We start from the raw sequence: 25,360 nt of genomic DNA on the forward strand, positions 1-25,360 counted from the left end.
TGATAATAACTGTTTCTGTGTTACCGTGTGCTCCATCATGCTGCTGGACGCTGTCTTCGCCCTGCAGACAGTCGTCCATCACAGCGGTCCAGCAGAGCGGTCCAGCAGGTACCCAGCAGGTAGACCTCCATCAAAGAGGACTTCTCACACTGAAAATGTAGATAGAAGTACAAAATGTCAGTCTACAAATATTTGTTTGTAAATTGCAGTTATGTTTTGCTGCATGTCTTTAGTTTCCCCAAATGTTCCCTCTCTCTAAAAATGTTCTTATTCATCAAATGTCAGATTTATCAATGACAGATTTAACTAAAATCTGAGCTCTGAATTTACTGATTAAACTAAAATGCACAATCTGGACTAAATTTATGCCATATGCATGAATACAGCCAAAATTATCAACAAAATGAAGAATGAAAAGCTCCTAAAATGCACCAAACAGTCCCTAAGGGGTTAATTTCACCTTTCAGAGTATCTTCAGTGTGTGGTATAAGTACTATTACTGCAGTAAATGATGTGAATACCTGTCTCTGCCGGTACAGTGTTAGCTCGTCCTCTGCTGGAGGACTCACTGAAGCACATGTGCTGCTGTTTGTTATTGTGATCAGCTGACTGGAGTTTTTCTGCTGCTTTCATACTCTGAACACAACAAACTGCTGTTTTACTCACCATGCTGTCTGTCTGCAGCTCCTCCGCGAGCTAACGCCGAGAAACTGCTCCTCACAGCCCGCTGCAGGTGCGTCAAACCCCGCCAGCCTCCTGCTAGCTCCCCGTTAGCTTTACATTAGCTCCCCGTTAGCTTTACATTAGCTCCCCGTTAGCTTTACATTAGCTCCCCGTTAGCCTCCTGTTAGCTCCCCGTTAGCCTCTCTGTCCGGCTGCAGGCTGCTGCTGGCCGGGTTGAACATCCCGAAAAACACCCCAAGACGATTTATCTCACATTAACGATAGCTAAAGCAACTAGCGGGCTCGGTAATGTTTATCCTAAAACAGAGAATTTACCAGTTCGCGCCGGTTTAATTAACCGGAACCACAAACAGTTTGATGCTAACGAAGTGAAGCTAACTGAAGCTTCACACCAGCTCCTTATATCGAGTTAACTCTGTGTTAGCTGTTAGCACCAGCTGCTTATTTAGAAACGTTAGCCGCCATTTAACCGCTCTAACGTTTTTTAATTGAAATTAAAATGTTTGAAAAATATTAAATGGACTTCTCTGTGTGTTCGCATTGAAAAACACTTCAGTATCGGCCTCAGTATCACAGGCGTTGGTGGTATAGTGGTTAGCATAGCTGCCTTCCAAGCAGTTGACCCGGGTTCGATTCCCGGCCAACGCATTTGCTTTTTACACGTTTCACCCTGTTTTGATGCATTTTTCATTTTAATTGTTGATTAATTTTGGCTGTCTTCATGCACGTGGCATCAACTTTGGCCAGATTGTGTATTTTTCCCATATTATGCAACTTCGTATATTTATGTAAGTAACTGACAACTAATCACATTTTAAGATAAAGATGCTTTGATAGAATCAGCCTCTAAATCACCTTAAATTATGACTGATTAATTGATTACAATTTCTCACACTTGTACATCGCTCTGTGCACAAAACACACTTTCCAAAATCAAGCTATAAAAATATTACACATTAACATATATATTTTCTACTTTCATATTTTTTATTAACCAACCTCAGTCCTGATTATATTCATTAATTTCCAGAATTCTAACCTGTATAATGACAGGTTTTTGTAACAATGCCACAATGATTTTAGACGACAAAAATAAATAAAAAATACTACATGCTAAGTATATTTTAAATTGTTTTTGACCTGAACAATCTGAAGTTAACTATTTAGTTTCCACAGTGTATTTTAGACTTATTGTAGGAGCTGAGCTGCAAATTCACTGATTACACTCAAATACACAATCTGGACTACATTTAGGACACATGCATCAACACACACACAGTTATCACAACAGGAAGAAGAAAAGAGACTAAAATGAGACAAACAGGCCCTGAAGGGTTAAATAAAGAAATCACTTCTGTAAATAAATTAAATAACAAAACATTAAAAGTCTGTTTTTGTTTCTGCTTTTTCCTGCAGCACCTGAATGAGGCGACCGTGAGCTGAGAGTGTGTGTGTGTGCGTGCGTGTGTGTGCGTGTGTGCGCGTGCGCGCGTGTGTGTGCGTGTGCGTGTGTGTGTGTGCAGACATGGGGAGGTATTTCCACAGTGAGGTCGACATTAAGAGTCCGTGGCATCAGGTGCTGGCCGCCTTCTGGCAGCGATACCCGAATCCGTACAGGTAAACACAGGAGACACTTAGTCTGTCCGCCTCTCAAAAATGTCCACAATTTACAAGAATGTCCAAGAATGTCCAAAATGTCTGTGAATGAAAAATGATTATATTTTGCAGCAATATTCCCCTTTAAGAAAATGTTTTCAGGATTTGTTTGACATTATTTACATTTTTTCAGCATCTGGTTCTTTTTGCCAGCTGATGTTTTTGTCTCCCCGTGTGCTCTTTGAAAATGTCTCCGTTACAAAACTTTTTTACTTCTTCAAATGTCTTCGGTGTCTTACATTGTCCCCACTTTCCAAAGTTTTCTCCCATTCCAGAAAATGTCCCCATTTTCCAAGAATGTCCTCAATTTCCCCAAATGTCTTCACTTCACACAAACCTTATTTATGAAAAGATGTCCTCACCAGAATATAAGTCCCAGTATAAATGTGTGTCTCAGCTCTCACGTCCTCACCGAGGACGTCCTGTACCGCGAGGTCACCCCCAGCAACCACCTGTTGTCACGGCGACTGCTGACGAAGACCAACCGGCTGCCGGGCTGGGCGGAGCGCGTCTTCCCGGCTCACGTGGCCCGCGCCGTCTACGTCCTGGAGGACTCCATCGTGGACCCGCAGACTCACACCCTGACCACCAAGACCTGGAACCTGAACCACAACACGCTGATGGTCAGAGACTCGATCATCGAAATCACAGATCAATGCACGCTGACGGTTAACCCTTTAGAGACGCTTTAACATCACACACTCAAAATAAAGAAATGTATCAAATATCATATAAAATATTATTCAGTCGTATGTTAGCGTTTGTCTTTGGACCAACGTCAGCGCTCATCACGATTATCGAACGCTGGCGACCTTCAGAGTTAACGAGCGTGATGTAAACGTGTCCGCAGACGGTGGTCGAGCGCTGTCTGTTTGAGGAGGACCGCAGTCGGCCATCTTGGACCAAACTGAGGAGGGAGGCGTGGATCCTGTCGGCGGTCTACGGCTTCGCCCGACCGATACAGGTGAACGCCAAATCTCTGCAAAAACGAGCTGTCCTCCAAAATGTTCTCTTACTCAAAAATGTCCATATTTTCCAATAATTTCCTCAATTTTCACCAAAATGTCTTTTCTACACTTTTTGTTTTCTCCAAAATGTAAAATTAAAAAAGGCCACATTTTAAAAAATGTTCTTATTTTTTTTTAAAATGTCTAATTTTCAGCAAAATCCACTTTTTTAGAAAATGTCATCACTTTCCTAAATATCACTTTCCTATCAGAAGTCTGTCCTAATTTGTCCTAATTTCTCCAAAATATTCTCAAAAAATGTCCATATTCTTCAATTATTATCTCAATTTTCCCCAAATGTCTTTTCCAAAAATTTTCCCGCTCCTCAAAATATCCAGACGTTCTAAAAATGGCTGGATTTTACATAACTGTCCAAACTTTTTCAAATGTTTGGTCTTAATTTTCAGCAATATCTCTTTTTGAAAATGTCCTCACTTTCCAAAATAGAACTTTCCTAAATTTGAATTATAAATATTAACTTCCAAAATGTCTCAAACAATGTCTCAACCATTTTTTTAAATAAAAAGAAATAAAATAAAATAGCTTAAAAAATGGTCCTTGTCTTCACAAAATGTTATTGGTCAAAAAAAAATTTGGTTTTCCGAAAAATCTACGACTGTCTTTACTTTGAAAAACGTCGGTAAAAATCTCCGATCGAGGTTTAACCCTTCGTGTGTCTCTGACAGGAGTTTGGACTCGCCAGGTTTAAAAGTAACCAGGCCAAAGCCATGAAGGGACTCGAGTTCGCCCTGTCCAAAATTCAGAGTGAGAGACACACACACACACACACACACACACACACACACACACACACACACACACACACAAACGCGCACACACACACACACACATTTTCTCACACTATACGAACTTTTACTCGTCATTTCTTCGTCTGTGTTCACTGTTTTATCGCCTGCAGCTGAGGCCCCGCCCCGTCTCTATGACGACCAGCTAGAGTCATCAGAGAAGCACAAGCTCCTCCCACAACAGGCCACGCCCACCTCTACCCAGAATCCCAAGCAGTTTGTCTGAACGTCGTCTTTGACCGTCACGGCAGAAATCCGCTCCGATCGATCGCAATAATCAATAGCGAGGAGGCGGGAAACGACTCAGCTGTGATTGGTCACTTTGTGAAGTCGGAGGAAGAGCGGGAAATAATGGACTACAATCACTCCCAGAATCCTTTGGGACTGACGAACTGTCTTTTTTCTGCAGTCTTTCATTTAGTTCACGAGTGAAACTTTCACACCTGAGATTTTATTTAAAAATATTTAGAGGAATTTTTTTTTTTTTTCAAGTTTTTTCAGGAAGTTTTTCTGATGTTAAATGTTCAACATCGATCATAGTTTTCATTTCAAATTCTTTTATTTTATTAGGATTTCCTTTGTATTGTTTCTTTTGTAAATGGTTCATTTCTGATTTAATTTTAATTTTAAAGGCATTGATATTATTGTCTATTTTTTCAGAGTCATCAGTTTTACATTATTATTTTAAAATAGTTGTTTTTTTAATTTTAGTTCAAATTAATTTTGTTATGACATTTTTTCAACTATTTAATGCTGTTGGTTTTTTTATTTTTTATTTTCATCTTTAGAATAAAAATTTTAGGTTCTGACATTTTCAAACATGTAAACTGTAGTTATTTTTAACATTTTGCAAAGGTTCAGTGTTTATTTGATTTTAAAATGATTTATAATTTTTCCTGTATTTTCTATTGTCAACTTTTTATATTTTTACAAGGACATGTTTTTTTATTGTAATAATTTTATTACTTTTTTCTATAATTTTCTGTCATTTTGCTGAATTAATTTTAAAATTGATTATTTTCTGTATTTACAGCCAATCAAAAAAACAAATCTGTCATGGAAATTGTTTCATTTCTGCACATTAATGTTGAATCAGATCAGATGTGCTTCACAGATAAACGCATGTTTCGTCCTCTCGTGGTCACGACGTCATATTAAAACATCAAAATCACTGATTGTCTTCTTTCAGAAACAAGTCTGGTTTTTTAATCTCTTTGAGGCAAATTTTTAAAAAATGTAAATGGTTTCTTAAAGATATATTGTTTTTAAAAAAATTATATATTCAAAATAGGATTGGAAATGAATATTTAAATACAAATTAGGGACTGTTCAATACTTCTGAGAGGGGAGAAAAGTAGTCCTAAAATGTTCAAAATATGGACAGATTTTGTTTTTATATTACAATAATTATAACTATTATTAAAAATGTTTTATTGATTAAAATCAACAACAATTTATACTTAAATTTATCATAACCCATATATACATATACAACTATAAATAAAACAGCTCATACTAACACTTAATTCTTCTTCATTATTGATAAAGCTCTACACCAGTTTATACTAACATTATACTAACAGAAACTACGCGTAAACCCCGCAGTGTCTGTGTGCGGTTTTCGGGTTATATGAGTCGCGCTGATTCCGCTGAACTCCGTTTGTAAATCTGCTAATTTAACGACGGCGCGCTCACCGGAAAAACAGCGTTCACATTTAAACATAAACTTCCACCTTAAAACGTAAAATACAACCATGTGAATAATTCGGGATAGAAATAATCTACTGTGAAGCTGCATTTCATGAAATATCATCCATCTTTAGTGCTCAGTGCGGCGGTAAAGACGCTCAACAGGTGAGTACCTGCCGTCAGCCCGGGCACTAAAAACAGTTTGATATTTTCACGGAGTTTGGTTGTTTCTGTTCAAGCGTTTTTGCCACAGAAACATTTGGAGCTCACATTTACGATGACATCAGATCATAAGATTTTAATCACACATTTACGAGGATATTAGATAATAAACTGTGATTACTGACCTGACGGAGGAGGACGCCGCCGCAAAGCTGCACACAACCACAGAAGAAGAAGGAGCTAAACGGCGTTAGCTTCATGCTAACAGGTAAAGAGCGCGCGCCGTGTTCGCGCGTGTCGGGAAATCATTTTGAATTTTGGAGTTTTGGCTTCAGCTCGCAGAGAGAGCGGCACACCTGCTGGCTCTCACACCTGAGGACACGAGCGGCGGAAACGTTTGAAATTTAAAGACGCTTCTGAGCATGCGCCGAACTGATCACGTGACGTTTCACCTATTCAAATTTAACCCGTTAAAGTTCGCTTTAATGTTACACACACTCCGCTCTGCACACAAAATGCAAAATTTCTGCTTTCACTGAGTTTATTTTTCCAACCAGCATCAGAATTTTAACCCTTTAAATGCCACTTTTTAATAATGTTTTTAAATGAAAAAAATATGAAAATTGAATTATTTTCAATACTCTACATACTGAGTAGATTTTTAAAATTATCAAAAAAACACGACTGAAAATATAGGACAAAGCCCCTAAAGGGTTAAAGTCTCTATATCACTTTATGCTGGCACTTTAGTCCTCTCATCTTATCTTTCTAGTAGAAGAATACTTTTATTGTGAAAAAATTAAAGACATTTCCACCATAAATTGATACAGAAAAGACACAAATCTGTGCTTTTTTTATTTTGGAAGAGAGGTAGTTCACCTCCTTTAGGTTCACCAGGAGAAAAAAACGACAGCGAAAGGGTGGTGTCCAGGACGGGGGAGCCTCTTCTCCTTCAGGGTCGCTGGGAGCTGAAGACTGATTCTGTTGAGTCTGATTTCACACGGGCATCCAGCCTCTGACACTGAAGAGTAGATGCAGTTTTGAGATGATGGCAGTGATACGATGTTCCTCAGACGGGAGTCAAATCACAAGTCTGGTGATACTCCACGTTTTCTTATTGTCAAACAGATCACATGAGAAAACAAACACAGCAGTGATTGATCTCACCTTCATTTCTCTAGTACTAAATATAGAAAATGTACTAATATACTTTTCCACAAATCAGAAAAAGTAAAGTTTACTTCAAGTCAGCAGGTTCTAGTTTCTGACCTGATTCTGGTGTCAACAATGTACCAGTCTTTTTCGGGAGCCCAGGAGGAAGACACTATCACCAGCTTCATCTTTTGAGTTACGCAGCATCGGAGCAACACTTCAGTTTTGCTGCACGCCGGAGGAACGGCAGAGGCGACACCAGGCTGCTGGGCAGAGCGAACCAGACGGCGGACATCATCACCACGCAGCCGTCAGCGGAGAGGCGTCCAGAGCCACACAAACAAAAATCCCCAGAAACATCAGCCACAGCACTCCCATTATGGCCATGATGGTGTTAAAGGCCCTCTGCTTTGACTGGTCCACCCGCTCCCTGCCCCCGCCCACTTCCCCGGGTCCTGGACGAATCAGAACACGTAGAACCGAGAGGCTGCAGAAAGAGACGACGAGTAAGGAGAAACCGAAGAAGCTGAGAAACGGAACGAGGGGAAAGTCGGGCACATAAAGAGCCGTGATACCTTTCCATCCGAAGCTCAGCAGCCAGGCACAGCGAGCGCTGACGTTCCTGATCCTGATCCGGCCGGGCTGCTTCAGACCCAGGTACGTGACGGGGTGAACGACCGCCAGGTAGCGCTCCACACAGGCGAGGATATGAAAGGAAGTATGCCCGGGGAAAATGCCAAAAACCAAACAGAAACCCACAATAACCATCAGTGGGAGATCCACGTCGGCGCCGCAGATGAAGAGGACCCAGCCCGCCTCGCTGATCAGCTCCATGGCGGCCATCTGCAGGGCGAAGAAGTCGGCGTGGCTCATGGTGGTGGAGGAGCGCTGCTGCCGCCATCGCTGCTGACCCGGATAGAGGGTGAAGACGGTGAGAGGACTGAGGAGGAGGATTTTGGTGAGGGTGAAGGCGAGGGAGAGGAAGGAGTTTCTGCTGATGTCGTCGCAGTGGAGGTACGGGTGGAGGGTGGTGTTGGCGGCGAGAGATGAGTTGACGGCCATGTCTGTAGTTAGGACGGACTGAGGAAGAGGAGGAGACAGGTGGATCATTCGCTCTTCAGCATTACATTTAAATAGCAGGGCAGCGGCCTCATTAATGTATACTGGGAGGACGCATCACCCGACTGGTTCTACTGGTTCAAGTATTACTGCTGTGTGTGGTTTGTCCATGCGGGGTTGCCGTATCCAGCAGAGGCTGTTGTTTGACTGTTGCGGGTACAATTAATGTCAAAAATTAGACTCTCTATTTCATTACTTTTGAATAAATTTAATAAAAAGTGGAAAATAAGAATGGAATACGAGTGCCGACCCACATGGGAGTTTTCTGGGTACCAAGTGAGTCAGACCCGAGTCAAATCATTAGTCTAATGATACTTCACTTTTTTTTCGTTGTCAATAATTCACATAAATCAGTCTCATCTTTATGAATATTCCTGTTATCGTGTATATAACCTGTACGAATATATTTTCCTACAGATCAGAAACACTAAAGTTTAGTTATAAAAGTCATCAAGAACATTTTCTACACACGAACAAACGCTGAGTAAAACCAGAGGCTGACCGTATCAGTCCATCGATACGATGAATATTAATTCACAGAATCGAGGATCTCGTATCGGTAGATGTCCAACGCAGTCAAAGCAAACCTAAACTCTAATTATTATTAAAATGTGTTTTTTGTGGTGTGTCACGCTCACAGTGAGATTAAATCTGTGTTTTCAGCTCTTTGACTTCAAACGATGAGTCTGTCTGCTGACTCTGGATCAGTGGACTCGCGCCTTCTTTAGAGCAAAAAAGATCAAATTATCTTTTTAAATAGATTTTTTTTTTTTCATTTTTAACTTTTGAAGAGTGAATTATTATTTAAATATTTCACATCGAGGAACACTCACCTTTTCTCCTGATGGTCGTCTGCTAAGTTTCTGGACGGTTTGCTGGCGTCTCGTCTGAAAATATCAATGCCTCTAATGTGATAAAGGTGTGTGTGTGTGTGTGTGTGTGTGTGTGTGTGTGTCTGGCTCTTTGCATGTTGCAAATTCAGTATAGGTTTTTATGAAACTTTTTACGGTAAATTGCAGAAGGCAAATTTTGTTTCAGCCCCGCAGAGCGGAGCCGGTGTGAGTTCAGTCTTTTAGTGACGTGTTTGAGTTCACGCTGATGATTTCTGTTTGTTTAGTATCTAACTGAGAGCACACATAAAGACATTACAGTGATAAGCTTCATATCTCCACATCACAACTTCAGATGGAAACGTGGCACAAACATCAAAACACAGCTGTATTTCACATTTGTTTTATTATATGAGTTATTAAAATTCTGATGAACACGTAGGTTGAAGAGGATGATAGTTATGTGAAAGACTTGGTCCCACCTCTGCAGCCAGCACTATTCGTGTTTGAAGAGCGTTGTACCACTCTGAAACTGTAGGGGAGCCAAATTCATAAAAACACAGATTCTTGCCTAATGCTGCTTTCGCCCTGAAAACGTCTCAGATTAGGAAACATAAACTCTGATGAAAGAAACGCTGGATAAGAAACGAGTTACAGAGGATAGAGAGGAAGTGAGGTCATCACATTTATCCGATCACGTATGTGATGCCGCTCCGAAACACTGATGACATCACTGAGCTGCCTCACCTTCAGGAGGCGTGGTCACACCCCAGGGCATGCTGGGTTGGTAGTGTTGCAGCCACTCCCCCCAGCTGCTCCTGGGCTCCTCCCCTCCGGTTTTCACCTCCCATCCCCCCACCACCCAGTCCAGCTCCTCTTTAACTCCCCCTGCCTCCTCCCTCTCCTCCCTCAGAATTACACTGTAGCACTTTTTGGAAACTTCTCCTCCACTCCTCTCCTCTCCTCGCCTCCTTCCTCCTCCACCTTCTGCAGAGACCCGACACTCCTCCATCACATCCCTCCATCCCTCTATCTCCTTCTCTTTGCTTACAAGACGGTACATTGTCTTCTTGAACACTCCCTTCTCCTCCGTCCCACTTTTGTCTTCTTCCTCCTCTCCCATTGCTCCTCCTCCTCCTCCTGTCGGCTCCAAAGTGACAAGAAGTCTTTCAGTCCCTCCTTCACCTTCCTTCCCTCCATCATCCCCCTTCAAAGCCTCTTCTTCCTCTCTGTTGGCGAACAGCACAGAGCGATACCACGCCATCACTCCTCCTCCTGCCACCTCCTGCTCCTCCACCCTGCTATATGTCAATATTCTCACAGCCTCACCACCTCCTCCCCTCTTCACCAGTGCCATGCTCAGCGGCTTGTACACCCTTCTGTACCAGTGGACCAACCACACCAGAGTAACCAATGCGCACACTGCCGACACCACGCACAGCAACAGGCACCCCACGAAAAGCCAGAAACAGAACACCCCTGCACCTCTGACGGCACTGATCCGACCGCTGGCAGGGGTCAACATGATGGCTGCCATGTTGGCGGAAGTTGTTGTGAGTACTCGGATTTTTGGTGTTGTTAATGGAATTGAAGGAACAGATCGGGATTTTGTTGATGTCTTGTTAGCAGGACTTTTGGTTGGAGGTCTGACAGTAGGACCAGGGGTGAAGGTAGTCCAATCAAACAGTGGCAAAACAGTCGCAGAAGTAGTAGCAGTAGGAACAGTGGTATGAATGGGAGGAACAGTGGTAGGAGCAGGAGGAACAGGAGGAACAGTGGTAGGAGCAGGAGGAACAGGAGGAACAGTGGTAGGAACAGGAGGAACAGTGGTAGGAGCAGGAGAAACAGTGGTAGGAGCAGGAGGAACAGTGGTAGGAGCAGGAGGAACAGGAGGAACAGTGGTAGGAGCAGGAGGAACAGTGGTAGGAGCAGGAGGAACAGGAGGAACAGTGGTAGGAGCAGGAGGAACAGGAGGAACAGTGGTAGGAGCAGGAGGAACAGTGGTAGGAGCAGGAGGAACAGTGGTAGGAGCAGGAGGAACAGGAGGAACAGTGGTAGGAGCAGGAGGAACAGTGGTAGGAGCAGGAGGAACAGTGGTAGGAGCAGGAGGAACAGTGGTAGGAGCAGGAGGAACAGTGGTAGGAGCAGGAGGAACAGTGGTAGGAGCAGGAGGAACAGTGGTAGGAGCAGGAGTAGTATCTGGGATAGTAGCAGCAACTGTGCGGTAATGAGTAATTTGCATGTCATTGTCTCCGGTTGGATTTGATTCTGTCGCAGTAGAACACAGATCAGACTCTTCCAGACTCAGTAAAGGTTTACTCTTATGCCGCTGTGGAGAGTCACACACCTGCGAAGAGATAGCAACCAGCAAATTCACAGTCAGTTAAAATGAATCCTTTATAGGTATCAAATATGTATCGAAGGAACAGTCCCTAGTCTTTACCATAAGACATTTAATGCGTGTCTAACAAGTTTGTACAAAGTGTGGATCGATCACATCTGAAGGTAAAACTGGTGCTACTCACCACACTCTCCCCGTCGCTGATGATAATTTTGCCATCTCGGACATAGACGTTGAATTCGTAGTCTTCAAGATATCTGCGCAAATAACCAAGGGCACAGGAGCAGGCCCAGGGATTGACTGAGAGGAAGAGGTACGGCACCTCCGTTTTCGGGCTGAACCAATCATCGGGCATCACCATGATCTGAAATAAAAGCATTTCAAAGCAAGTCCTGCAGTGCTCGACGTGACAACCTCTGCCTCCTAAAGGCTGCTACCACCTCTGAGCTGTGGTAAAATAATGGTTTTAACCTCCTGTTTCTGACAAATCTTCTACTCAAATACTTTCAATATCCCGTGTGTGTTCTCCCACCTTGTTGTTTTCCAGGTAGATGGTTTCTATGACAGAGAGGGGGTGGAGCATGAGCCCAGGGAGCACCCTAATATGATTAGATGACAAGTCCAGGATCTAGAAGGTAGGACCATGAGTCAGAAAAGAACCAATTAGGAGTCGAGAGTTCTTTGGTAACAACTAAGAACTAAAAAAAGTACTAAAAATGTAAAAGTAAGCAGGTTTTCCTAGCGTGAAAATCAAGCCAGCATGCTACTTTAACTCTATGCTTCATTTTCTGCTTAACTTAATGATTTGCTTCCCAACTTCCTAACATGTTACTGTCACATTCTGCATCCCGGTGTCCTTACATGCTACATCACAGTATGTCTCCCAATTGCTTGATATGCCACCAGTACGGTATCCATCCCAACTTCCTAACAACTACTAATAGTTATAAAGATATCATTACAATATGTGTCCTTACTTCCTAAGAAGCTACCTTCATTTTCTGGGTCCTAACTTTCTGAAAAGCTATCTTTACAGTCGACTTCCTGATTTCCTAACAAGCTTCCTTCATTTTCCTTGTCCTAAGTTCCTCAAAGTTACCTTTACAGTGTGCATTCTGACTTTCCAACACCCCACTTTCACAGTATACATCCTGATTTCCTAACAAGCTACCTTCATTTTTTTGGGTCCTAACTTCCTAGAAGGCAACCTTTATGGTATGCTTCCTGAATTCCTAACATCTACTAATACTGATATGATACTGCAACAATACGTGTCTTTACTTCCTAATGTGCTACCTTTATTTTCTGGGTCCCAAAAAGTTAGATTCGCAGTATGTGTCCTGACTAACAACTACTAATACTTCATTTTTTGTGTCCTAACTTCCTGAAAAGCTGCCTCCACGGTATGCATCCCAACTTCCTAACAAGCTACCTTAATTTTCTGGGTCCTAACTTCCTAAGATACTATCTTCATTTTCTGCATCCATCTTACTAACATGATACCATAACAATGTGTTTCCTTACTTCCTCACAAGCTATCTTCATGGTGTGTGTCCTACAGGCCTAACCTGATACCTTCATGCTCTACACCCTAACCTTCTAACATGCTACCATCATGGTATGCATCCCAACTTACTTGTCCTGCATCCTATCTTCCAAACAAGCTACCTTCTTGTTCTTTGTCTTTACTTTCTAACATGCAACTTTCACAGTATGCTCAGTTCCTTCATCGTCTTCACTCTAGTTACAACTAGTTACGTAACACGCGTCCTAACTCCAGAACATGGTATATTCACATGCATCTTTCCTTGCTAACAGTCTGTGATCACAACATGTGTGTTAAAGCACAGACCTCCAGCTTGCTGAGTCCAGAGAAGGTGTGGTCGCTCAGAGAGTTCAAGGCATTGTTGTCCAGGTAGAGTTCAGTCAGAGCAGGACAGGCAGAGAAGGAGCCATCAGAGAGGGACGTCAGTTGGTTTGACCCCAGCCGGAGGACACTGAGGGTGGGCAGGATCAGAGTAACGCTGGGGGTCACCTCTGCAATCTGGAGACACAGAAAGTCATGAAAATTTTGATTTTTAAATTATACAAAAACAGTATGAGAGAATGAAATACACATTACTTAATTTTGATCACTAATATCAACTTTATTAAATCTGGATTCAATTCAAGACACCTTGTTGCCTGAAAGGTCGATTTCGTAGATCTCTGTGAAGATCTTGAAGGAGTACCAGGACAGACTGGAGAACAGGTTTTTCGGAAACAACATAACCTAAAAACACAGGAAAAGTAGAAGAAGAGAAACATATAAAGCTGTCAGGGTTTCCTGTCATACTGTGATCTTATTTCTCTGAAACAGGAAGCTTGTGTCTCCGCTGTGTGTCTTGTCCTGTCAGTCAAACACTTGCATCCAGCAGCTGTAGATGTACATGGATCAACTGGCCCATCAGGACATTTAACTGGTTATTGTGATGCAAAATAAAGTCATGCACTACTTTGGACAGAAAAAAGTGGTGACCGTCAGATCTTCAACATTTCGATAAAATGAAAGTTTCCTTTGAGGAGAACTTTTCGCAAAATCCCCAAACTATCAGTGTAATGACAAGAAGAGTTTTAGAGAGAATAAAAAAAGAAAACACTATAAATAACTCAGGTATTTAATATTTTAGCATTTGCTCTCGTTGTTGTCTTCTAGTTATTATCAATATTTACTTTTAAAGAGAGAAATAGGGCTTACATTATATTTGAATGTGCAACTGCACTTTTGAGTGTCTAGGACAATAAACCTGAACTTAAAAGTAAGAATGCTAACCCAGCTAGCAGAAAAAAGCTGCCGTAACACTGACTAACGTTACCTACAAGTTGCAATAATGTTTGACAGAAATCGTTTTAACCTAATGTTCACCCAACCTCCAACCTAATGTAACCTAAGAACGTTTTAAGGATGTTAATCATTTCTAATAATGTTCCTGTGAGGTTTAATGCTGACTGAGACGTAACATTTGAGCTGCAACACTGGGGATGTTTTGGTGATGTTGAGAGGTGACAGATCAGAGAATGTTCTTCGTAAAACGTTCCCACAATGATACATGGGAACAAAGAAAGAACGTTTTCAAAGCAGCATTCAGAAAATGGTATTAAGGACTGAGATTACACTTTTTAAAAATGAAAATGTAATGTAATGTGATATGTTAAAAATAAAAAACATTTTAAAAAATAAGAAACATTTTTGATGATTATAGAGAATGTTACCCGAACTTTAAGGAGAACGTTAAATGTTTTAGTAAGTTAATTTAGATTATTTTATGACTTTGACTATTTTTATGATGTAAAGATCAATACTGAAAAAAATCCATTTTATATTTGACTTAAAACATAAACATTAATGTAATTTTATAAAGTCTGCAGATATTCTATGAATATTATATGTATTCTTTTATACGGTAGGACTAAAATCTTAGACTGAGGCGAGCTCAGTTATTTTTCATCTTTAACTGGATGTTGTTGATGTCTGTCGGTGTTTTGTGGCGTTACCTGTGTTGTGGGTTCGAATCCCGCTGGGACGTCTCTGAAGCCTAGGGCTGTGCAGTCCTCTCTTGTACGGTGGTCCTTGTCCCTGTCCCTGGTGCAGTCGGCCCACGCTGTAACCATGGCAACATGGGGGGACAGGAGGAAGAGGACGAGGAAGAGTTGCATACCGAAGAAGACTTTCAGTTCGTCAAAGACCAAGTCTGAGTCTGAGAGGACAAACTGAGACACTGAGACACTGGCATGGTTCCTGCTGAGGTTTGACTGACGGCCGCTGTGACAGGAAGTGAGATAAGACCCAGCTGTTGTCTGTCGATAGCGTGTCGGCCTTTTCTCTTTATAAAGACTCTTTTTTTTTATCTCTCCAGCTTCCTCGTTGTGCTTTTTAGGACATTTTTAAATTGGAGAGTTCAGCACTCATATTACTGCTGTAACTGAATATTATTTACTGCAGCTTTATGTTTATTTATCAAATGTAACTTTTGTGGGACAAAATGCAGAATCCCAACTGGCAAGCAACGTTCCCACAACATTGACTAATCTTACCTACAAGCTGTACGAAAACATTTTAATCTAACATTCAAAGAACGTTTTAAGGATGTTTATAATTTATTGTAATTTAATTGTTATTTACGACATCTATTGCAGGTCTGTCCGTCCTGGAAGAAGGATCGCTCCTCTGCTGCTCTTCCTGGGGTTTCCTCCATTTTTTCCCCCGTTACTGTATTTTTCGGGAGTTTTTCCTCGGGTGATGTGAGGGTCTGAGGGCAGAGGGATGTCGTACGCTGTAAACCCCTCTGAGGCAAACCGTGTATCGTGATAATGGACTCTAGAAATAAAACTGAACTCAAAAAATGTTCCTATGAGGTTATAAACTGAGTAAGACGTAACATTTGAGCTGCAACAGTGAGGATGTTTCGGTGATGTTGAGCGGTGACAGATCAGAGAACGTTCTTTTACAAAATGTCCCCACAACGTCACTTGAGAACAGAGGAAGAACGTTTTCAAAGAAACATCCAGAACGTTATTGAGAACTGAGACTGTACACCATTTTTATGAAAAAATTATGTAATGTTATATGTTAACAGTACAAAAACATTTTTAAAAATAAGACATAACATTTTTATAGAGAATGTTGCCTGAGCGTGAAGAATAACGTTCTGGGAACGTAAAGCAAACTTTGCATTGGTAGCATTGTCAGTTCTCAGAACGTTTTTAGAGCCAAAAATTGCTCGCCGGGACTTCAGGCGACAGCGGCGGATTAAGGAGCTCTGCAGCTGTACGGAGGAAACAGTGAAGTGAGTCGAGATCGTTTTTTCGTTCTTACTGACAGTTTATTGCCATCATGTTGTCTGCAGGTAGAGCCTGAGATTGGTTCCTGATACAACACAAACAACAACAAAAAACAACAACAACAACCCAACAGACAGGAAAATAGCTGAAGCGGCTCTCAGCCAATAGGAGGAGGGCTACACCATGATGTCATCACCATGATGTCATCTTGTCTGTTTTCCAGGTTTCCCGTGGCGACATCATGCTGTGATGTCACGTATTCCGAGGTCGGGATTGGAGCAGAGGTGTAAGGGAACGGGCAGGGCCAATCAGTGATGGGCCTGGTTGCCATGGCAACAGTGCCCCCCCTCCTCCAATTAACAAAACTAAACAGAAGATTAGAAGATAAACAGTAAAATCAGATTCATAACGGAAAACAAGCTTTAGACTATGACTCTAAATTAATCCGAAAACACACACACACACGCACACAGATGACCAATACACACGAACATACATGAACACACACACACACACATTAAACACACCCAGGCAGTTGCATGAGGGCGAAGAAGCTCCCTTTAGCAGCATCCAAAAGAACCCAACATTAATGACGCTTTATACTTTAAAACAGTTATATTAATAATAGTGATGATGACGCGATGACATCACAAAGCAAAGGTCAAACATGAAGGCGGGGTTAAAATACGAGAAGCAAATGAATACACAGAGAAAATAAAACAGCCAATCAGAAGCCCAAGCTGGAAATTAAAAATAAAAAATAATAAAAATAAAAATCAGTAAAATTAAAACCGTAAAAACGGAAACATTGTTTCCCATCAAGCCCGGCGGTGGCAGCAGGTTATCAGGATTGTCCCGTGATTGGTCGATTCCGGAAACAGCAGAGCAGAAATTAAATTCTGCTGATGTCATGCTTCTCCGGCCAATCACATTCAGTTCTTGTGTTTTTGTCATCATCATCATCATCACGGCGGCTTCCTCCCTGACTGGGACGGAGCGCTCCCATTGGCTGGTTCTGACCTTTTGTGAAAAGGTCTCAAAGTCACGGAGCACAAACTTGCTCCACTCGTCATCTCCCACAATGCCTTGCTCTGTGTGGGCGGGGTTTAGGCAGTGGCGCCAACTCCCAGCTAACAGTAAACATGTCATCGTCATCGAGGGCGGATAAAAGCCTCCGGGGCTGCGTTCAGGCAGACGGCGGGAGTCAGAAATATGCGGCAGGCTGGTTGTTATTAAACTTCCTGTATTCCAGCAGTTCAGTGAACGCAACAACAGAAAAACAGATGCTGATGTTTGCGGCTTTTCTCTTTTATTGCACTTAAACTGAAAATCTTCATCTTTATGATTGAAACACAAGTTTGATGTCAACAAACATCAACAACTGTCACTGTTTTTTTTAAAATTTTCTTTAAAATGAAAATAAATACAACGACAAATAGGATAAACGCCACAATTTCCCACTTCCTGCCGTGTCATGAAGGCGCCGTTATCTCTCGTCCCTTCTTGGACATCATAAAAACTTTTTGTCAGGTCCTGAAAATCACACACGACACGTCGTCGTGTCTCTTCAAACACAAAGCTTACTGTCTCTTTTGCTCCTTCTCTCACCATGTTTCAAACTACATTTCCCAGAGTTCTTTGCTCACACAGCCTTACATAATCCATCATGATTCCTACAATCTCCCACAAGTCCTACATCTCCCATGAGGCATGACTTACATTTCCCACGATTGCCAGAGACAGTGAAGGCGACACATTAATGTCGCCGCCTTTTTAAAAAATATTCATCTTCATGAAAACATCAACAAATAAATCAGGATACACTTCAAATATACACACAACGCTTTAAAACGATTCAACATGCGAGTGTCAACATCTACACCTCCTCCTCCTCCTCCTCCTCACACCGTCCGTCTGTACAGCAGTGTGCCCGTCAGCTCCTGCAGGAGGCGCCGCAGAGCAGCGTTCTTTGGTTCGTAGCGACGCAGCATTCAGTGTCACACGGGAGAGACGGAAACTACGAGCTCCAACGGGTTCATGTGTTTTTCATTTAAAACGTGTTTGTCACATTGTTTTAAATGTAACTCGGTGATTTAAAGGCACAGTCACTTTGTTAATGTGACGCATCAGCGTGTCTGCTTTTCTAATGTTGAAATGGTGAAGCTGAAATACTTAAGAGATGTTTGAGGTCATTTAGAGTTTCAGTTGTTTTTACACAGTAAAATATTTTTTAAAAAGTAGTCGGGGGATCCTTGTGTATGGAAGCCAGTAACTGCCAGCACAAAAAAACTGTATCAGGTCAGAACATGAAAAGTTTCTTGTATTAACAATTTGCTTTTCACATTTTTCAAGACATTTTCATGTAACAAAAAAAACTCTTCTTTTTTTCATGAATAATTTTCAATTATAAGAAAATAGTTTTCACATTATTCCAGGATATTTTCATGTTACAAGAAATTTGTAAAAAGAACTTGTTTTAACAAGATATTTTGTTAGAAGAAAATGTTTTCATTTTCATGTTATAAAAATAATTTTTTTTTTTAAAAAAAAGATCTTTTCATGTTATTACTAGAAACTTTTCTCGCATTAAAAAAAACAACTTTTCTTTGATAACATGAACTTATCTCGTAAAATTGTGAAAACCTGTTCATGTTATACCTGACAGGAATCAGCTTTGTCTTTTTTTGCGGCCTGACAGGTCCGTATTTCTGCAACCATGAGGTCATTATAAAAATCAGCCTCAGGAAAGTTTTGTTCTTATTAAAATCAGTTAACAGAAAATTAAACATTTTGATAATCCATTAATTGTTTTACACATTTTAACATGCCCCTTCACTTTGCAACTTTGTGTTAAATTGCTCTTATATGGACAAGTTTCCCCTCTGGGAATCAATAAAGGTTTATTTGATCTTTTATAGTAAATAATATTCAAACTCTTCATCCGTGGCTGAAGTCATACAAACTGTAATTCCCATACAACATGAACTCTACCTTGGCTAAGCGAGGCTAGGCTAATACTTTCACCCGTGTTGCACTTGTAGCGCATTTGCCTAAAAAGTGAAAGAGCCACTCGCTCTCCCTGCTCAGGCTAACTGACTAGCTCAAGCTAACACAGAGCTCTCAGGCTGAGCTGGGCTAGTTAGCCTCCTGGGCTAACAGCGGCTAAAAGAGAGGAGAGCTTAAAACCCAAACTCCATTGAAGTACAAACACTCGTCCTGCTCAGAAAAAAAAAACAAACCAAAGTACTTCATCTTCAAGTTAAAACAAGATCAACAAAATTAAAACGGCTCGAGCTGAAGGTGGCTAGCCTCGGGAGCTACTTAAGCTTCGGCTAACGGTGGTTATCACCAAGAGACAGCACTTCAGCTACGGCTAACGGCAGTTAGCCCTGGGAGCTAATGGTATGTTTAAATGCGGATGTATTGTCAATAAGAGTCCATATGAACGCCCCTCTCTGTTGGTACTTACGACCTCAAAAAAGGATATTTTCTGGGCACTCTGAATTCACAACGTTGTGGACACGACTTGCCATGTTGTAAACATGAGCTCACAAGTTCCATTTGAACGCAGCATCACTTGAGCTTCTGCTAATGTTAACTAGCCCTTGGTGCTAACACTCCAGCTTTTACTAACAGTAGCTAGCCCTGGGGGGTAATGCTACGTTTGAAGTTGTGATGTCAGTAAGAGTCCATATTATCACCCCTCTCTCGTGGAATTTATGACCTCAAAAGGTGAAATTTTTCCAACCACTCCGAGTTTGCCACTTTTCACGTTGTAAACATGAGCTCACAAGTTCTATATGAACGCAGCACATCACTTTAGCTTCTGCTAATGATAGCGAGCACCGGGAGCTAACACTTTAACATGTGCAAACAGCTAACACTGGGACCTAGAACTTAAGCTTTGGTTAACAGTAGCTAACCCCGAGTTAGCACAGTATCCCCCGCTAACAGTAGCTAACCCCCGAGATAGCGCTTATCTACGGCTAACGGAAGCTAGCCCCAGGAGCTACACTTCAGCTTTCACTAATCGACTGATAAAGACCAAAGTAATCAATAAAACTAATCAAACTAAATAATTACATAATAAACTTCCATAATGTTTGACAGCCTGACAATAAACAGTAACAGGAACTAAACATTGTTGCTAAGGCAACAGCAAACCCGTGCTAACGTAAAGGCAAGGAGCAAGCTACACACACGCACGCACGCACACACACACACACACACACACACACACACACACAGCAGGATTGAAGATACAGGATGTGTGTGATGTTAGTTGGTGTGTAATAGCTGACTCAGTGTGGTGAAAGTGCTGAAACACACACACACACTCGCGCACACACACACACAGTCATCTTGACGGCATCAGGGGCGCCGCGTGTCCTGCAGCCAATCAGAGGCCTCCCTGGGGTCAGAGGTCAGATGGGGGTCTCCTTGTTGTTTTTGAGGTCCGGTGCGCTGAACTGCCGCCTCATCCTGGGCGGCGTGGTGAAGCCCCACCCGCCTGGCGGTGGCCCCGCCCCCAGCAGCATGTCAGCGGGCGGGGGCGGGACGCCGGAACGCGGCAGGCTGTGGTAGTTGGGGTGAGGTCCTGGTTGGAATGGTGCATTATGGGGATTGTAGTAGGGATGGTGATGAAACTGATGGTGCTGATTATAATGGAAGCCTCCTTCTCTGTCCCTCCCCCCTCCTCCTCCTCCTCCTCTCCCGCCTCCTCTCTCTCCTCCTGGCCCGGGTGACACCCCTCTTCTCTGTCTCGGTCGCCCCTGGTGACCGCCGCCACCACCATGTCGCTGGTCGTTGTCGTAGTTGCGGTGGGGAGAACTGTCTAGGGAGTTGCGGCGATAGCGGCGTTGGTGGTTGTTGTTGTTGCCATGGTGCTGGTGATAGAAGCCGCCCTGGTTACCCTGGTTACCCTGATTGCGCTGCTGCCAGGCACGATGGGGGCTGGGGGTGCGCATGCGAGGGGGCGGAGCCTGGAAAGGGATGGGCAAAAGGCCCTGAGGCGGAGGAGGTGACGGAGAAGCTTTGCCCTCACATCCTCCTCCTCCTCCCACCTCCTCCTGCTGCTGTTCCCCCTCCTCTCCCCCTCCCTCCCCCAGACCCAGAGCCTGCAGGGCCGCGCTGGCTGGTCCCCATGACAACCGGTGGGCGGGGTTACTCTTAAAGGGGAACTTGAGCTTGCACTCCTGCGGGGGGATGAAGCGGCCGGTCCCGGGGAGGTGCACAGGAACCACAGGTGAGTTCTGACCTGCAGGAGGACAGGGGACAGACGGGACATCGGTCAGGCATCTCCTGAAACACAAACATGTCGTGTGAGCGCTCAGTGACGTAATCTAACCCTGGTTCTGTCCTCGCAGCTTCTTGGCGATGTTCTGCTGCTGCAGGTTCAGGATTCGCTGCTGCTCCTGTTTCAGCCAGCGGAGGCGCCCTCGCCTGAACGCCGGGTCCTCTTCCATCAACCGCTGGACTCTGACCTCCGGCTGCTGGGTGTCATCAGCGGCCCCGTTGTCGCCGGCCCCATCGTCGCCCCTCTTAGGCGACACTCCTTCTTCTCTGCCATTCACATCGTCATCCTGGAAATGAGAGGAGGACGGGTTAGCGTGAGACGGATGATCAGCTGACTGACCAGACCGTGAGGTGTGAACGTACCTGAACAGGTATGATGCTCTCCATCTTGATCATCCTGTCTCTCAGAGCTTTGATCTCCTCGTCCTTCATGTTGTTCTGCAGCTTCACCTCCTGCAGGAGTCAGAGACTTTTATTTTATTTATTTTTTTAATGAAGCCTGAACAGTCAGAAAAATCTCAACGTCTATTGTAGTACTGAATTCTCTCCTGTATCATTAGCTCTCTCCTGTATCATTAGCTCTCTCCTGTATCATTAGCTCTCTCCTGTATCATTAGCTCTCTCCTGTATCATTAGTTCTCTCCTGTATCATTAGCTCTCTCCTGTATTATTAGCTCTCTCCTGTATCATTAGCTCTCTCCTGTATTATTAGCGCTCTCCTGTATCATTAGCTCTCTCCTGTATCATTAGTTCTCTCCTGTATCATTAGCTCTCTCCTGTATCATTAGCTCTCTCCTGTATCATTAGTTCTCTCCTGTATCATTAGCTCTCTCCTGTATCATTAGTTCTCTCCTGTATCATTAGCTCTCTCCTGTATCATTAGTTCTCTCCTGTATCATTAGCTCTCTCCTGTATCATTAGTTCTCTCCTGTATCATTAGCTCTCTCCTGTATCATTAGCTCTCTCCTGTATCATTAGCTCTCTCCTGTATCATTAGTTCTCTCCTGTATCATTAGCTCTCTCCTGTATCATTAGCTCTCTCCTGTATCATTAGCTCTCTCCTGTATCATTAGCTCTCTCCTGTTTCCTGTATGTATTAGTTCTGTAATGTTGTTTTGTCACAAGTTTGCTTCTTTTTTCAGTGTTGTTACTTTCTTTTTTCAGTACTTCTCTCCTGTGTGATCATCTTCCTGTAACAACTAACCTGAGAACTCACCTCTAAAATATCTGTCAGTTTATCGATGTGAGCCTTCAGGTCATATGCGTTTTTTTTCCCTCCTCCCTCCCCCGTCTCTGCTCCTCCTCCTCCTCCTCCCCCTCCTCCTCCTCCTCCTCCTCCCCCCTCCTCGGTGGGGGGGCTCCTCTCCTCTCCGATGCCCACGGTGTCGCAGACGTCCTGGGCCACGGCCCTCCAGCTCTCCCTCTCGTTGGGGTCTTTCTTGGCGTACATGCGGCAGAGCTCCTTCATCTTGACGATGGACAGCGCTTCGATCTCCTGCCGGGAGTGACGAAAGTCTCCCAGAGCCACCTGAGGGGGGCGCCACACACACAGGAGAACACTTAGGGACAAACTTGTTTTACTGGGAAAGACAGAAAGACATAGGAGACACTGAGTGTGTTCGGACCTCGTAGCAGATCTCTTTGACCGCCTGCATGCGGAGGTCCTCCATGGTGACCCGTTTGGGGTCTTTGCTGATCCTCCTCCTCTGAGGGATCTGATAGACTCTGAGGGGCTCCCTCCTTTTCCCACTGCTGGGGAGACCACAGCGCTTCACTATGGACTGCACCTGGACACACACAGGTGAGACACACAGGTGAGACAGCCAGGAGAGACACACAGGTGAGACACACAGGAGAGACACACAGGTGAGACACACAGGAGAGACACACAGGTGAGACACACAGGTGAGACACACAGGTGAGACACACAGGAGAGACACACAGGTGAGACAGCCAGGTGAGACAGCCAGGTGAGACAGAGACAGACAGACGGACACACACACACACACACACACACACACACACAGACGGACAGGTGTGTTTACCTTGTTGGCAGGTAGCTTCTCTCTCAGGGAGGAGATCAGCCTCCAGCTCTCCTCACAGGAGCGTTTGTCTGAGTCGTCACCGCTGTCGCTGTCTGCATACTGAACGAACACACACACACAGGTTATTGATTATAGATCAGGTGACACCAGGTGATCTGATGCGAATCGATCACAAACAGGAAGTCACCAGTCTGTGTTGCTCCAGCAACAGGTCGGCCTCCTCCTTCTCTCTCCGGTACTGAACCTCCATGTCCTGAAGTCTGCAACACACCGACACAGCCACCAATTTATCAATTAATTAACCTCTTCATTAATTAACCAATTAGTGCATCGGTCACTAGTTATCATTAGTTTTCTCCTTCATTATTATTTTTTCCGTCAACCTAAGTTCTTTCCTTTATCAATTGCTCTCGCCTTTATCGCCAGTCTCTTATTTATCAATAGTTCTCTCCTTTATAAGTTTTCCTGTCATTAGTTTTCTCCTTCATCATCAGTTCCCTCCCTTATTATGAGTTTTCTCCTATACCATAACTTCTCTCCTTCATTATTATTCTCTCCTACATTATTAGTTAATGCTCTCCTTTATCATTAATCCTTCATTATTAGTTCTCTCCTTTCTCAAAAGTTCCCTCCTTTATCATCACGTCTCTACGTAATGTTAGTTCTCTCCTGTGTTATCAATTACCTCCTTTGTTAGTAGTTCTCTCCTGTGTTAATAACTCTCTCCTTTAACAATAAAACTAACATTCATTTCAATTACTGATGATTTCTTTGCCTGAAAGAAGCCAGAAGTCTTCGAACGTCTTGTTATAGCAAATCCCCCCAAGATCAATTTAATTGATTAGTCCTTTAAAACGATATCCCCAAAAAACAAATCAAATAGTTTTCAACTGACACTTTTTAAAGAATCTAGTTGCACTTATTTTATTGTATTTATGTCTTTTTATTCATTTATTAAAGGATCGTTTTCATAGACATATGTATTTATTTCATACGTAGACTTATCTATTTATGATTTTTTTAAATACTGACTTCATGGCATTTCTTGTAGCTTATCATTATTTGATATAAAACTGTGAAACATTCTCACACTGTCGACACAGCAGTATTTGATTGTTTTGGGTATGAACGGTTATATTTTCCTGCTGTGAATGTGCGTCACCTCTTCTCCATCTCCAGCTTGATGTCGATGCCTTGTTTCTCCAGCAGCTCCCGCTGAGCGTAGTTCCAGTCCTCCGGCTCGCCCTGCTGCTCGGCCGTGACGCTGCGCTCCCTCTCCAGCCTCGCCTGCTCCGGGTGGTTAAATCGAAACACGTGGTTCTTCCCCATCACGATGCGGTTACCTAGCAACGGAGAAATGGTTGTTTATAATCAGGACCGTCAGCGTTAACACATTTATTATAAAGTGATTTTGACTATTTTCCACCTGATGAGGTCATTTTGACCGTATTTGGCATATGGAGGAAATACGTGCTATTTCCACTGGTGACCTGTCATTTTTAAAAAAATAAAAGGGGTCAGCTGCGATTAGCTATTGAAATTCTGCAACTTAACATGATTTAAAAAAAACTTTTTTTTTTTTAAAAGGATTGTTCGACAGCCCTATTTATAATACACTTATTTTTCAAAACGAAAGCTTAAAAAAGAGCTGCAAAAAAGGTAAATTATGACTCTCTATTGTGAATTTCTGAGTAATGGTTTCACATTAATATTTATGTTTATATATTTATATTTATTTTGATCTGAGAAAAGT

The 25,360-nt window shown here is 42.8% G+C and overlaps 3 protein-coding genes, 1 long non-coding RNA gene, 1 other non-coding gene and 1 pseudogene across 8 annotated transcripts in view; 2 read left to right on the forward strand and 4 right to left on the reverse strand.

The window, feature by feature from the left end:
- Positions 1-802, reverse strand: part of LOC148185808 (uncharacterized) — a 3,197-nt gene extending 2,395 nt beyond the window's left edge. The window contains exons 1-2 of the long non-coding RNA XR_015775690.1: positions 667-802; positions 25-149 (exon numbers count right to left, since the gene is read on the reverse strand). This is a non-coding gene — a long non-coding RNA (uncharacterized LOC148185808). The remainder of the gene's footprint in view (positions 1-24; positions 150-666) is intronic.
- LOC121962124 (PRELI domain-containing protein 1, mitochondrial-like) lies at positions 273-5,348 on the forward strand. Of its 3 annotated transcripts, XM_088073546.1 has the most exons (6): positions 273-733; positions 2,208-2,301; positions 2,738-2,963; positions 3,191-3,304; positions 4,034-4,112; positions 4,267-5,348. In XM_088073546.1, the coding sequence occupies exons 2-6, from the start codon at positions 2,210-2,212 to the stop codon at positions 4,377-4,379; spliced, it is 624 nt and encodes a 207-aa protein (XP_087929672.1). In that variant the 5' UTR covers positions 273-733; positions 2,208-2,209; the 3' UTR covers positions 4,380-5,348. The 3 variants fall into 3 exon arrangements, with proteins under 3 accessions (XP_087929672.1, XP_042368257.1, XP_042368256.2); XM_042512323.2 differs by lacking the exon at positions 273-733 and having other exon boundaries at positions 2,168-2,301; XM_042512322.2 differs by lacking the exons at positions 273-733; positions 2,208-2,301 and having other exon boundaries at positions 2,562-2,963.
- On the forward strand, positions 1,261-1,332 carry trnag-ucc (transfer RNA glycine (anticodon UCC)). The gene has a single exon. It is a non-coding gene; the product is annotated as a tRNA-Gly (tRNA).
- Positions 5,349-6,527: 1,179 nt separating the features above from the next.
- On the reverse strand, positions 6,528-9,361 carry LOC148185809 (uncharacterized; annotated as a pseudogene). Its single transcript, XR_015775675.1, has 2 exons — positions 7,274-9,361; positions 6,528-7,117 (listed from the first exon to the last, which is right to left on the reverse strand). The product of XR_015775675.1 is annotated as an uncharacterized LOC148185809 (transcript).
- Positions 9,362-9,492: 131 nt separating this feature from the next.
- Positions 9,493-15,291, reverse strand: LOC121962088 (uncharacterized). Its single transcript, XM_042512283.2, has 6 exons — positions 14,981-15,291; positions 13,623-13,718; positions 13,299-13,490; positions 11,979-12,074; positions 11,631-11,810; positions 9,493-11,452 (listed from the first exon to the last, which is right to left on the reverse strand). Exons 1-6 carry the CDS (start codon positions 15,140-15,142, stop codon positions 9,836-9,838), a joined length of 2,343 nt encoding a protein of 780 aa, XP_042368217.2. The 5' UTR covers positions 15,143-15,291; the 3' UTR covers positions 9,493-9,835.
- Positions 15,292-16,286: 995 nt separating this feature from the next.
- The window catches only part of LOC121940130 (kinesin-like protein KIF1C), a 30,396-nt gene continuing 21,322 nt past the window's right edge, over positions 16,287-25,360 (reverse strand). The window contains exons 22-29 of the mRNA XM_088073395.1: positions 24,770-24,950; positions 23,795-23,867; positions 23,608-23,706; positions 23,188-23,349; positions 22,779-23,090; positions 21,926-22,015; positions 21,615-21,849; positions 16,287-21,524 (exon numbers count right to left, since the gene is read on the reverse strand). Coding sequence (XP_087929521.1) covers positions 20,692-21,524; positions 21,615-21,849; positions 21,926-22,015; positions 22,779-23,090; positions 23,188-23,349; positions 23,608-23,706; positions 23,795-23,867; positions 24,770-24,950 — 1,985 coding nt within the window. The 3' untranslated portion in view covers positions 16,287-20,691. The remainder of the gene's footprint in view (positions 21,525-21,614; positions 21,850-21,925; positions 22,016-22,778; positions 23,091-23,187; positions 23,350-23,607; positions 23,707-23,794; positions 23,868-24,769; positions 24,951-25,360) is intronic.

This window comes from Plectropomus leopardus, chromosome 23 (genome assembly GCF_026936395.1).
Source record: "Plectropomus leopardus strain MGB_pleo_1.0 chromosome 23, ASM2693639v1, whole genome shotgun sequence".
Classification (NCBI taxonomy): Eukaryota; Metazoa; Chordata; class Actinopteri; order Perciformes; family Serranidae; genus Plectropomus; species Plectropomus leopardus.